The 14,768-nt window shown below is 36.6% G+C and overlaps 1 protein-coding gene across 6 annotated transcripts in view; it reads left to right on the top strand.

Annotated features, from left to right (window-relative positions):
* Kiaa0825 (KIAA0825 ortholog) overlaps nt 1–14,768 on the top strand; it is a 432,254-nt gene that overhangs the window by 101,246 nt on the left and 316,240 nt on the right. For all 6 annotated transcript variants that reach the window (XM_085830935.1, XM_085830933.1, XM_085830932.1 and 3 more), the window contains one exon: nt 6,751–6,912. In XM_085830935.1, the coding sequence (XP_085687061.1) occupies nt 6,751–6,912 (162 nt within the window). The remainder of the gene's footprint in view (nt 1–6,750; nt 6,913–14,768) is intronic.

The following is a 14,768-nucleotide window of genomic DNA, read 5'->3' as shown; positions in this document are numbered from 1 at the left end:
AAAGTTTGAAAATCATTCAGTTTTAAAAATTGCAGTTTATTATAGAAGTAAATAATATGAGATTAAAAATAAAGTGTAGGATTTCTTCTCGTATTTTAAGATATGAATTATTACATTCAAACAGGAATTATAGCCACCTAACCCTTTATTATCACTTGCAATCACTGCTCATCGATGATAAAGTCTTGCTCTACATTCATAATTTAATTTTTCCCTTATAATATTAATGTTTTCATTAGAATCAATGTTTCTTGTACATATTATGTCTGGGTTATTCATTTAAACAAGCAATGGTTATTAATTCAATCAGCAATGGTGAGCACTCCAATTGTTAATGGAATTAGCTGATTGAATTAATAGTTATAATTCAATCAGCAATGTGGTTCCTTGTGTATTATCATATATGTGTAAGCTTCAGTGAAAGCAAAACAGTTTCATTATGATGTAAATAACTAATGAAATAAACCAGTAATTTAATAAATGAATAAATGAATGTTAAATTGGCTTAGTCTGGAAAGGATAGCACCTTGTTCTATGCAGATGAAGTTTTCTGAACAGGTGATTTGTAAAATGAGAAAGAGAATCATAATGAACAGTACAAGATGAATTTCTGCTTGAAGACATCTTGTCCTGCGCTGGTGAGTGTGGAGGAGTCTAGGAGGCACAGTAATAGAATTCCTGACGTAAAGTGTGGTGATTAGAACATCGGTCCTGGGAGACAGTGTGGAAAAAAATAAGTAAGTATGGAGAAATACACTTTCATCCTTTGTTTTTAATTTTGTTTTAATTGGCCTTTCACCAAATGAATTTATCACAGAATTATTTTCCTCATAAATTAAGAGCCCTCACAAAGCCCCTTGGGAGAATTCTGGGCTAAGAATGATAGGAAATAAGGACTACTAATTAGTGAGCCTCCTCAGTAATCTTTGCTTCTTTGGGACAAAAATGATTAGATTTAGGTCATACGTATGATATGGCCTTCTTTAATAAGTTATAAAGAGTCATTGAATTAAAATGGCCTTGCCTTTAATATTGTTGTTTGTACAATACAAGGTCCTTGTAACTTCAGACCCTGAGAGTAAATCCTCATCACAGAGAATCCACAGGCCCCTACATGATTTTAGACAAGTGGCAATTAATTTATAGTCTTGCAACTATTAGGGTGCTTCTTTGGTATTACTTAATCATTTGTAATACTTCAAACTTCAATTCAACCCAAGTAAAGGCTTCTAAGTGTGTTTAATTCCAAATGATACTATTGAGAAGCTTGCTTAGTGTAACATTAGAAAGGATTTTTAAAACAATTTTGTATTAGATATTTTCTTCATTTACATTTCAAATGCTATCCAAAAGGTCCTTTATACCCTCCCTCTCTCTGCTCCCCAAGCCACCCACTCCAACTTCCTGACCCTGACATTCCCCTGTACTGGGGCATATACTCTTTGCAAGACCAAGGGGCCTCGCTTCCCAATGATGGCCAACTAGGCCATCTTCTGCTACATATGCAGCTACAGATATGAGCTCAGAGAGTACTGGTTAGTTCGTATTGCTGTTCCTCCTATAAGGTTGCAGACCCCTTCAGCTCCTTGGGTACTTTCCCTAGCTCCTTCATTAAGGGCCCTGTATTCTATCCAATAGATGACTGTGAGCATCCACTTCTGTATTTGCCAGGCACTGGCATAGCCTCACAAGAGACTGCTATATCAGGGTCCTGTCAGCAAAATCTTGCTGGCATATGCAATAGTGTCTGCGTTTGGTGGCTGATTATCATATAGATTCTCTGGTGGGGCAGTCTCTGGATAGTCCTTCTTTCAATCTCAAACTTTGTCTCTGTAACTCTTTCCATGGATAGTTTGTTACCCATTCTAAGGAGGGACGAAGTATCCACACTTTGGTCTTCCTTCTTCTTGAATTTCATGTGTTTTGCAAATAGTATCTTGGGTATTCTAAGTTTCTGGGCTAATATCCACTTATTAGTGAGTACACACCAGGTAAGTTCTATGGGATTGGGTTACCTCACTCAGGATGATATCCTCCAGATACATCCATTTGCCTAAGAATTTCAGAAATTTTTTTGTTTTTAATAGCTGAGTAGTACTCCATTGTGTAAGTGAACCACATTTTCTGTATCCACTCTTCTGTTGAGGGACAACTGGTTTTTTTCCAGTTTCTGGCTATTATAAATAAAGCTGCTATGAACATAGTGGAACATATGTCCTTATTGCCAGTTGTAACATCTTCTGGATATATGCCCAGGAGAGGTATTGCTGGATCCTCCAATAGTAGTATGTCCAATTTTCTGAGGAACCGCCAGATGGATTTCCGGAGTGGTTTTACCAGCTTGCAGTCTCACCAGCAATGGAGGAGTGTTCTTCTTTCTCCACATCCTCGCCAGCATCTGTGGTCACCTGAATTTTTGATCTTAGCCATTCTGACTGGTGTGAGGTGGAATCTCAAAGTTGTTTTGATTTGCATTTCCCTGATGATTAAGGATGTTGAACATTTTTTTCAGGTGCTTCTCAGCCATTTCGTATTCCTCAGTTGAGAATTTTTTGTTTAGTTCTGTAGCCCATTTTTAAATAGGGTTATTTGATTTTCTGGAGTCCATCTTCTTGAGTTCTTTATATATATTGGATATTAGTCCCCTATCTGATTTAGGATTGGTGAAGATCCTTTCCCAATCTGTTGGTGGCCTTTTTTTTTATTGACAGTGTCCTTTGCCTTACAGAAGCTTTGCAACTTTATGATATCCCATTTGTCAACTCTTGATCTTACACCACAAGCCATTGCTGTTCTGTTCAGCAATTTTCCCCTGTGCCAATATCTTCAAGGCTTTTCCCCTCTTTCTCCTCTATAAGTTTCAGTGTCTCTGTTTTTATGTGGAGTTCTTTGATCTGCTAAGTATTGAGCTTTGTACAAGGAGATAAGAATGGATCAATTCTCATTCTTCTACATGCACACTGCCAGTTGAGCCAGCACCATTTGTTTAAAATGCTGTCTTTTTTTCCACTGGATGGTTTTAGCTCCTTTTTCAAAGATTAACTGATCATAGATGTGTGGCTTCATTCCTGGGTCTTCAAATCTATTGCATTGATCTACATGTCTGTGGCCCAAGTAAAGCCTTTACCCAAGTAAAGGCTTCTGTGTTTAAATCCAGATCACACTATTTAGACAGCTTGTTTGGTGTAGCATTAGAAAGGATTTTTAAAGAATTGTCCAATTGTTTTCAAAATATGTGTTGTTCAAAAGTATCTTAGGACTATAAAAGGTTACTAGCTCTTTATGCTTCTTTTAAGCATAAACCAAGCTTAGACTCATGGCTCCAGCTGCATATGTAGCAAAGAATGGCCTAGTCGGCCATCAATGGGAGGAGAGGCCCTTGGTCCTCTGAAGGTTCTATGCCCCAGTGTGGGGAATGTCAGGACCAGGAAGTTGGAGGTGGATGGGTTTGTGAGCAGGTAGAGGGGGGAGGCGATGGGGGTCTTCAGAGGAAAACCAGAAAAGGAGATAACATTTGAAATGTAAATAAAGAAAATATCTAATAAAGAAATAAAAAAGAATGTGAATTCACAGAGATCAACCAGCTGCCAGGAGAAGAGAGCAGAGATCTACCTCTTGAAGAAATGACTGTCATATCTGAATTTGTGGACCTATTTGAAACCACCACACTTACTATAACTCAGAGATAAGATGGAAACTATTCCTGTTTAATTTGAACCATAACTGTTCAAGAGTTTTTCCAGACTACATGAGAGTTTTGGTTGGAGAAAGGCTATGTTATGTAGGATTACGTTTAATGCCAGGATCTTCGTTTTTTAACTGGAGTATAATTAATTACCTAAAATCTCAGAAATGACTGTATTTCAATTTAATAGGTGAGAAAGCTGACATCAGAAAGTTTAATCTTCTCCTACTATGTGTGATTACAAAGTAGTTCAGCAGAAATTAGGCACAAATACTTTGGATCATCAAAATGAAACATAATTTTCTTTAGACAGATCTTTAAATTTTTCCTTGAAATGTATTCATTCCTACAATATTTAGCATTTGTTTGGTTAGTCATAATAAATATATTATGTTGAAAATACATATTTGAATAAAGGGAAGTAAAAGAATCTATAGCAAAAAGAAAAAAAAGAAAGAAATCTCTGGTGACTTTAAGGACAGCTGGACACCCAGGCCTCATCTGGGGACCCCATGTCCCAGTGAGAGACTCATCCTAACCAGTGCAAACAGCTCCTTCAGGGTGCCCAAGGTTGGTCTTTAGCTTCCATATGCATACAAGTGTATAAACACACAAACACACACCAACACAGTCTGATAAGAAATTGATATAGGAGTGTATGGTACATGCTATGTTATTTTCTCTATTCCTTTGGGAACAGTGTTTTTTGGAAACTTTTTGTTGTTTACTGCTTGTGTCCTTAATGTACTTGTGCATCTTTCTAGAACAATCATAAATAGAAGATGAGTTCTTTAGATAAGGGGCTTTATATATGTGGGATCGTGGTTAATGTGGGGATGAATATAGAGTTTTTGTAGGTAGGTAGATGTTTTGTGCTTTTTACTAGTAGGATTCAACTCCATAGCTGGGATTGGTAGAGAGTGTTTCCAGACTACCTGCAGGGATGAAATGAGAGTTTTGGTTGGATATCACTGAATGGCTATGTTATGTAGGATTACAATTTAATTTAATGCCAGGATCTTCGTTTTTTAACTGAAGTAAAATGAATTACCTAAAATCTCGACACCCCTCCTTCTATATCCATGTAAGGAAAGCAATCAGTTAAATGAATTAATTCGTCAGCTCCCAACTCACTTTCTGACTGATAATCTTCATGGTTTCGGATAAAATTTCTGTACTTATTGTAGTGAGTAGTACAAATTCGCTAATTACAGTTAATCCTTATAAATACATTTTTAGAAATGGAATTAATAAAAGGAAGATCCTTTGAGTCCTTAATCATATAGCCATATATACCATCTGGTGACCCTTTTCTAAAATAAAAGCAAGAAATTAAAATTAAAGGTGCCTGTAAGATATTATTCTCCCTCCTACTAAATGTCTCATGTTTTCTGCTCTCATTAAATGGCAATGTGATTTGACTAGCACTGTAGCTATGAGGAAAAATGTCAGTCTTTGTTTAAGCTGTATTTGTATGGATAAACTGTGTATCCCACACTTATTCAGACAGGAGGAACTTTTAAGCAAGGCCTCATGGTCTATGTAGCTGTTACATAGTTTGTACGGATTTGCACATATTGATCTGTTTCTTTTTTTTTTTTTTTTTTTTTTTTTTTTAGTTTTTTCGAGACAGGGTTTCTCTGTATAGCCCTGGCTGTCCTGGAACTCACGCTGTAGACCAGGCTGGCCTTGAACTCAGAAATCCGCCTGCCTCTGCCTCCCGAGTGCTGGGATTAAAGGCGCGTGCGCCACGATCTGTTTCTTTTTAATGATACAAAATAAAGTACACAACAGTTTGAGGAGTTCCTTTAATGTTTTCCTTTTATATTTTAAATTTCAAAGTTATAAAGAAAGCTGAATTCCAGGGAAAATTCCCAATTTTCTTCATGTGCATGAGTTTGCCAAAAGTGTACACTTGTGGACCCTCTCTTAACTCTTTGCCTCTCCTTTTTCCCTCTTTCCTCAAAACTATTATGTGAAGACTATGTGGCAGATATTTATTCTTATATTCTTCAGAATTACCTCAAATTAAAAAGTGTCTATGTCATAGCTACAGTTCAATTTAAACCAAGATATTAAGTAGCATGTCCTAAGAGCATTGGGTTGTGGATATTATTATTATTTTGCCCCAAATTGCCCCATTGATGTTTCTTATAGTAAAGTAAAATGTTGGTAGAATAATTCCTTCAGTTATTGTGCCTTTTACACTTTTCTACACTGTATTATTTCTGAGGCTTTGTTTTTTGGAAAGGTAATGAAAATCTATTTTGTTGGATGTCCTTTGAATTTGTCTGATGTTTCCTCATGATCAGAGTTAAAATTTGATAGACTGAAAAAGGCTACAATTATATAAGATATCAATTTCGGTTTATAACTGTGAGTCAATCTAATCATTTGTCTTAATTTCATCAAAGATGATATTTATCTCTAGATTTTTGGAAGAAATAATTCTCCTAGGAGATAGATTTATTTATTTATTTATTTATTTTTATTGGATATTTTATGCATTTATATTTCAAATGTTATCCCTTTTCCCAATTCCCCGCTAGAACCGCCCCCCCATCCCATCTCCCTGACTCTGCTTCTATGAGGGTGTGGTCGCATCCACCCACCCACTCCTGCCTCCCCACCCTCACATTCCCCTACACTGGGACATCAAGCCTTCACAAGACCAAGGGCCTGTTTTCCCATTGATGCCCAATAAGGCCATCCTCTGCTACATATATGGCTGGAGTCATGGGTCCTTCCATGTGTGTACTCCTTGGTTGGTGGTTTAGACCCTGGGAGCTTTGGTTGGTTGATATTGTTGTTCTTTCTATGGGGTTACAAACCCCTTCAATTCCTTCCTCCACTGGGACCCTGTGGTCAGTTCAATGGTTAGCTGTGAGCATCTGCCTCTGTATTTTTCAGGCTCTGGCAGAGCCATTTCTTATTGAGCAAGCTTGCCTAAATTACAAAGCATTTTTTTTTTTTTTACTTTATTGTGTATAAGATCAAAACGATTGTTCTAATACTTTCCAATGAAATAATTAAATTGTCCAACAGTGTCTGTCTTCTCTTCTCAGTCAGCCCTGAATGCTCACAGAAGGAAAGACACCCTTCTCTATCCTTAGAAGAACTCAGATTCTTATCACAGCTAACAGAATCCTTTGTGAAGCTGGAAAACAGCATTCAGGAGCTGTTTGAAGAAACACTTTCATTGCTTCAGATGCCCAGGAGTTCTCCAGGTACTGTGCTCCTCAGTTACGTGTGCATGGACACTTTTTCTCTGACTGCTCCCTCCCATTTTAAGCCTGTACCATTATTTGAAAGTAGTATGTTGTAAAGTTGTTTATATTAATATTTAGCATGGAATACAGTTATTTTTTTATTTTGAGAATCCTTAATTCTAATGGCCAAAAACATCCTAAATATATTTTGGATAACTGTCCTGTCATGCCTCCCCCGGACCTCAAAAAACCACAGCCTGACCTGTGAAAGACAAACTGTGTGGTGTAGCCCCCATGCTTCTGCTACCAACCAGCCAGCTGACCATGTCCAGCAGTGTTCCTCGTCTCCTGAGGCTTAGCTCTCATCCTCAGATAGGCTTACATGTGTACATTGGCTTTCTTTTTATTTTTTAGGGCCAGATACTTCAGATTCCTTCATGTAAAATGGAGTTGTAAAAATTACATGACTTAGCATACTAAGTCATACAGAAGATATTTCAAGAATATAATCACCAATCAATAAATATGAGTTATTACAAATACTAATTGTAATCTTATAGTATCTTGTTCTAAATTAATTGGAACAAAATCTCTTTGAAGAACGTTTTACCTTGTAGGTTGAAGAAATGGTTCTGGCAATACCAGTAGAACTCAAAGGCAATGGTCAAGGTATATTTTTGTTGTCATACGTATAATTGTAAGGGTTTTCATTTTATTCTTAAAGATGTACAAAGTTCTACTTCACATATGGCCGGCTGAGGGAATGACTACATCTTCAAAACAAATTGAAGGAAACAGGAACTAACTAGCTAAAATTTTCAAAATGTAAACCACAATCTAAGTAAAAGAACTCGCTAACCTCTCTCTGTGTAGAGTTTTATATTTCTTCATTTACTTTGGCTTATGATTAGAAAAGATAGTGGGGTTGACATTTGTTTTGTGTTGAGCATAGTTAAATGCCTTCCTACCTTTCAGGTTAACATTAGGTAGCACTGCTATAAGTAATAGAGATCATTGTGTTTGTTCATTTTCTAGTGCTGTAACAAAACATGTGAGCCTGGATATTTCGAAAGGAAGGAGTTTTATTTGCCTCATAGTTTGGGATAGAGTCTAAAGTGTATGGGGCTGACTCAGGCAAGGATCCTTACAAGGATGATGCTGCCTGGTCCCACCCATGGCATTGTCCTTGTTCCCCCAAGAGTCAGACTTGTAACATATGGACTCTCTTGTGGTGTTTAACCCAATTATACCCAACTATAACCATCCCTTTACCAAACTGCATCTTGTCATTGAAAAGGAGGGGGTAGAGTACAGACTTGTGATGCTAGCAAGAGTATAAGACAGAAAATGCTTTAAGCAAAAGATAAACAGGAAATGTAAACTTTATTAGGTGATATTGAGAACACTATCTGGTTATCTAAATGGAGCTGATTTGGTCTCAGAGAATCTTGAGCACTAAGACTTCTAAAGTATTGGTGATATGTTAAGGCCTCAAAGAATTGGTATTACCTGCTCGTACCCATCAATCATGCACTGCCAAGGTAATGCTTTCTCACATACCCAATACAGTTCATTTCAGATGATAAAGAGAGTGACCTTCAGAATGCAGAGGTCTCTCTGCTAGAGTCATCTTGTTTTCATCCTAGTTAAGCCCTGGACACTATGTATCAGTTATAAGAAAGAGCTTTGTCTTCCTTAAGTGCACTATGACTAAGATGCTTACAACACTAACTGAAATACCCAAGAATTGAAGGGAAGATGTTACCTGCTAATTTTAAGAAAAAGGAAGGCCAATTCCACTGTATTAGAGTAGGACTGAGCATTGCTGAGGCTTGCAGATGTTGTATACTCAGGAGCAGACATTGCAATTGTTATGTGAAATCAAAAGAAATCTGTAATCACATATAATACAGTTATTGCTACATTGGTCACCAAATGCTGTATAACTGATAAAAACTTTAATATTATGTTAACAACAATATACATTAAAACCATATTTTGAATTATCAAATTCAATATTTAGAAAAAAATTTTGGCCGATGGGTATAAGAAATGTTTCAGTAATAGAACATCTCTTTGATATATGTATTTTTTAATTTTTCAAAATATTTTTATGTTCCAAAATATTTTTAACAATGCTCAAATACTTTAAATAATTTTGGCTTTCAGAATATATTTAATACAGTTTTGTGGAATGAATGAATGAGTCTAATATAATAAAAGGCTAATTGCATTGCTTAGAGTGTGTGTGTGTGTGTGTCTGTGTGTGTATGTACATGCACATATGGAGGTAGGAAAACAACTTTCAGGAATTGGTTCTCTCTTTCTACCACGTGGGTTCCAGGGATTGAATTCAGGTTGTGAGGCTTGGCAGTAAACACCCTCACCCTCCAAGCTGTCCCACAGGTCCCTGTAATACATGCATTCTTTGATGTTGAAATTCATGGCTTTTAGTTTTGGTCTTGGTTATGTTTTGTGCAAGAACACCAAGATTGATTTGATCCTGTGCAACTTTATATAAATGGCTGTAAAGATGATCTTGAAAGAAATTGTTGGGAGGAAAACTTGTACCTTTGAGTTTGTTAATATTAATCAGTTTGTATCAAAAGCATTGGCTTCTCAAGTCAGGAGAGAAAAGGTACCCTAAGCTGAGTGATGATGGAAAGCAAAGGGTGCCTAGTTGTACACGTTTTGCTAGAAACTCTTTTTGGGATATGACAAACATAAAACAGAACAAGTCATGTGGCTTGTTCATTGTAGCACACTTTGTGAGCCTTGCAAAGTGGCCTTGTATGACTTTCAATCCAAACAATCTGAAGAAAACAAAGGTTTCTCACCATTGTCCAGATGTTTTAAAAACATCCAGATGTTTGACATCACACTAAATAGATAAATAGATAGATAGATAGATAGATAGATAGATAGATAGATAGATAGATAGATACATAAATCGATCATTTTACTTTCTACTTTAATTTTTACTATTACATTATAGACTTAGCCAAATTGATAGTTTTCTTAGTAATCTGAATGTGAATAAGAGATTTTGTAGATACAAGAGAAATTTTTTTATGACAAATTAAAAATTAGTACTTGTTCTTATTTGTTTTTGTTTGGTGAGATTTACTGGTTTTCTGATTCATCATTTAGACAGTGATAGGACATTGTTTGGCTGTACATCAGTGCAGTTGTACTGCGTCTTTTATGTGATGGTATTTTATGGGTTTGGTTTGGTGGCATTTCTGATGCTCCTTCAGAATTAAGTAGTTCTTGGGGCAGTTCCTCGATTTTTCCAAAGGTGGCATCTGAGATTTATCTAAACCTTCTTGGTCCTCGTTTCTCTTTAGTCCCTGCAACGACAAAGCGCAATGGCTGCTTCAATTGGATGTAAGAAGAACACTTAGGGTTTGCTCAGAAGAATCAAAGATTTCAGATCTTCTGAAAGATTGTTTGTACTCTTAGGGGGTCTTAAGAGGGGTCAAATGGCTTCTAAGAGTTCCTTAGCTAGATGGTTAAGGGATTGTATTAGGGAGGCGTATGTAGTTAAGGTAAAGAGGCTCCTAGGGTTTCTAAAGCTCATTACTCTAGGACTTTAGCTGTTTCTTGGGCAGAGAGGTCGAAGGCTTCCACATTGGAAATTTGCAAGGTGGCCACCTGGGCTTCTCTTCATACTTTGTTATGGTATTATCTCTTGGATGTAGTCTCTTCTACAGATTCAGCTTTTGGTGGGAGGTTGCTTGTGAGCCAGAAAAGGGCAGTGAAGAAAAGAAAGACCTGCACTTCCCACTTAGAGCTGCCAACAAGGCAAGTTGCTTTGAAGTGCACACAATGGGAACCTATGAAGACCAATTTGGGTGTGAAAGTGGATGTCACAGGGAAGTACTGCCAACCTCCAGTCCCTGTGAAAGGAAGCAAAGCGGCAGTGTGCAAACTAGCCAGAAGTGTAAAGTGAACCACAGAGAACACTGTAGGGGAAGCTGGTGAGCAGCTGGCTCTCTTGTGACCCTCTGTGCTCTTCTGAGGTTCGCAGTCTAGACATATGCTTGGAGTGGCCACTGTTGATTTCATGCAAATAACTATGTTTTCAAGTGGTAAGCCAAAAGTAGACATGAAATGTGCACAGAATTTTTAACATATTTTAAGTAGGTACAATAATTTCCCAGTTGTTCAAAGAACTCATAGAATTATATTTTGCCAAGTTTTGAAATAGATCAGTTGAATACAAAGAAATATAAAAATGTTGCAATGTTATTTCCATGAAATTAGCATTTACCCAGTGTTATGAATTCTGCCTTAAAATGATCCTGCTTGCTTTTCCACTTGAAGTTAAACTTCTTAAAGGTCTTTTAATTTGGAGTACTATATTTTAAAGATTAATGTAAGTACTGGAAAGTTACTCAATCTAGAGTTATTCACCAGCAAAAAGAAAAAAGGCTTAGGAACATTATATTTTTCTTACTTGTCTTCAAGATAAACAGATGGTCTCTACCATCTGAGCACTTTGTTTATTAAATAAATGTAATGTATTCTAAAGTTAATGTTAAATACAAGGTAGTGAACTATTTTCTTAAGACTTAAACTGAAGCTCAACAATGGCAGATAGTTATTTCCAGAAACAGATATGCAAAGATTGTACTTCAAGACACTGTTATTCTTCCAGGGTAAATACCTTTTAAGATAAGCTAATTTATGGGCATCTGTGGAGTATTCAGACAAATTAGTTTTGAATAGTACTATATATGCTTACCATAAGGTTTTTGAGCAAACCAAAGTATATATATTCAAGATAAAATTGCACCTTTTTTCTGCTTGTCTACTTGTAGTTGAAACAACTACATTTACATATGATCCTATATTAAAACAACAAATTCCTATTATCCTATACAAAGTTTCTGTTTATTAACAAATAAGAAAATTCAGAAACATTTTCTGAGCAAAGAGAAGAAAAGAAATTCATATTCATTGACTATAAAAGAACCAACTGGGACTAGAGCAGTGACTTAATTGTTTAGAGCACTCACTTCTCTTCCAGAAGACCTCAGCACAGTTTCTAGCGCTCATTTTGAGCAGCTCAAAACATGTTGAAGCTCCAGTTCCAGGGAATCCACTGCCCTCTTCTGTCCTTGGCAGGCCTTGCATGCCTGTGATACACATACATACACTCTGGAACACACACACACACACACACACACACACACACACACACAACGAAAGAAAAATCTTAAGGGGGAAAAAGAGTCAACCATTGTAAATGTAATTCACATATACAGGTTAAAGCAGGTTACAATTAGCTGTGTGTGAATACTGCACCCACAGTAGATGCATATACATAAATATATGAATATTTGAAATATTAAAATATATGAATGCCTAAGGAATATATTCAGTAAAATGTAGATCAATGCCAGTATTAGAATGATGTAGGCATATACAAGATACAGAGCTGCTATAAATGTACAACTTGATGAAATCTATATTTTAATCATATTCATATTTGCTACACATGCTAAAGTGTTTTCCATTGTTATATATAATTTAATCGGATTTTCATTGATAAACATTTAGGTGTTCTGTACTTCATTTGTTACCATGAGGTTATGGCAAATATAAGTGTCTTATACTTGCACTACTCTAGCCGGAAGGTAAATTTCTTATGTGCAATTGTTAATTAAATGGGCATGTTCACAAAGAAGATGAAACGCCACAAACTAAAAATAAGAATTGCAAAATACATGTATGACAATGGATTCATATACAAATATACAAAGAACCTTTAAAATTCAACAAGACAACAAGCAGCCTGATTTAAAAATACATCAAAACGCTGAACAGACATCTCACCAAAGATGACAGATGGTAATTGAATAAGCATATGAAAAGATTCAACAAAATAGAGCATGACCATGGTAACGCATATTAAAAAAAGATATTAGTATATACCTATTAGAACTAAAATACCACTTTCTGTCATGTACCAAACTAACTTTATTATTGCTAATCAGTTTGGCGCTGTCGTACTGAGCTAAACATAGTCTTAACATATGATTGAGGATGGCACTTCCAGGTATCGATCCAAAAGCATCAAAATCTTATGTCCATACAAAACCCTGCCTACGAACGTTTATCACAGCTTTATTCGTAATTGCCAGAAATTTGGAAGCAATTAAGAAGTTCTTCAGTAGGTAGTTGATAAACAATCTATGGTATATCAATACAATGGAATATTATTCATCAATAAAAAGATTACCAAGCCACGAAATGATATGTAGGAACCAACGGTGCTTATTGCTAAGTAAAAAAAGGCAATCGAAATAGATTATATATTGTGTAATTCCAATTATATAGTGCTGTGGAAAGGCAAAACCATAAACATGGAAATGATCTGCTTTGACAGGAAACGAGGGAAGCAATGGTGCATAGATTATAGAGGGAGTGCTTTACATTAGTGAGACCGTTCAATGTGACACATTGGTAGGAGAGACACGAAGTCACAGACTCGATAATGTCCACAGAATTATTTAGCATAAAGACTAAATCTTAAGGGAAACTCTAAACATATATAATAATGTTTTGGTTTATCAACTGTAACAAATATACAATATCATCGCAAGATATTAAACATAGGAGAACTTGGGGATGGAGAGATAGCTCATTAGTTGAAGGTACTTTCTGCTCTAGAAGAGATCCAATATGTACTCGAAGGGAAGTCCTCGGTGACCTTTCTTCCACTAGGACTCATCTATGAACTGATCTACCACATTGTAATAGCTCCAGAAGTTAGAAATCAAGGCTTTAACTTGCAGGTCAGCTGGGGGCACTTCCCCACACAGAAACAGAGGTGTGATTACTTAAATAGGCATTCTTTAGCATTCAGGGTACACAAGTGTTGAAATCAACTTTTTCATCAGAACAAAGTATATTTCTGGAGAACTCTGTTCTACACAAAATATTCATAATTGAATTCATCGAACCACATTAAGGAGGTAAACAACACCCATCTATTGAAAGAATTTATTGGTCAGATCTCTACTGGAAAAGCTATCAATGTGGTTTGCTTAGAAAATACAGAAAATCTAATTCCTAGCCAAATGGATGGACCTGGAGGGCATCATCTTGAGTGAAGTAACACAATCACAAAAGAACTCACACAATATGTATTCACTGATAAGTGGATATTAGCCCAAAACTTAGGATACCCAAGATATAAGATACAATTTGCTAAACGCATGAAACTCAAGAAGAATGAAGACCAAAGTGTGGACACTGTGCACCTTCTTAGAATTGGGAACAAAACACCCAGGGAAGGAGTTACAGAGACAAAGTTCGTAGCTGTGATGAAAGGATGGACCATTTAGGGACTGCTGTATCCAGGGATCCATCCCATAATCAGCTTCTAAACGCTGACACCATTGCATACACTAGCAAGATTTTGCTGAAAGGACCCAAATATAGCTGTCTCTTGTGAGACGATGCCGGGGCCTAGCAAACACAGGAGTGGATGTTCACAGTCAGCTATTGGATGTATCACAGGGCTCCCAATGGAGAAGCTAGAGAAAGTACCCAAGGAGCTAAAGGGATTTGCAACGCTATTGTTGGAACAACATGATGTACTAACCAGAACCCCGTAGCTCTTGTCTCTAGCTGCATATGTATCGAAAGATGGCCTAGTCGGCCATCAATGGAAAGAGAGGCCCATTGGACTTGCAAACTTTATATGCCCCAATATAGGGGAATGCCAGGGCCAAAAGAATGGGAATGGGTGGGTAGGGAAGTGGGGGGCGCTATGGGGGACTTTTGGGATAGCATTGGAAATGTAATTGAGGAAAATATGTAATAAAAATATTAAAAATCAAAAAAAAACCAAAAAAAAGCCA

Source organism: Mus caroli, unplaced genomic scaffold, assembly GCF_978045245.1.
Source record: "Mus caroli unplaced genomic scaffold, Mus_caroli_1 scaffold_15, whole genome shotgun sequence".
In the NCBI taxonomy this organism is placed as follows: Eukaryota; Metazoa; Chordata; class Mammalia; order Rodentia; family Muridae; genus Mus; species Mus caroli.
The sequence above is the reverse complement of the archived record's forward strand: the minus strand, read 5'-3'. Positions and strand labels throughout refer to the sequence as shown.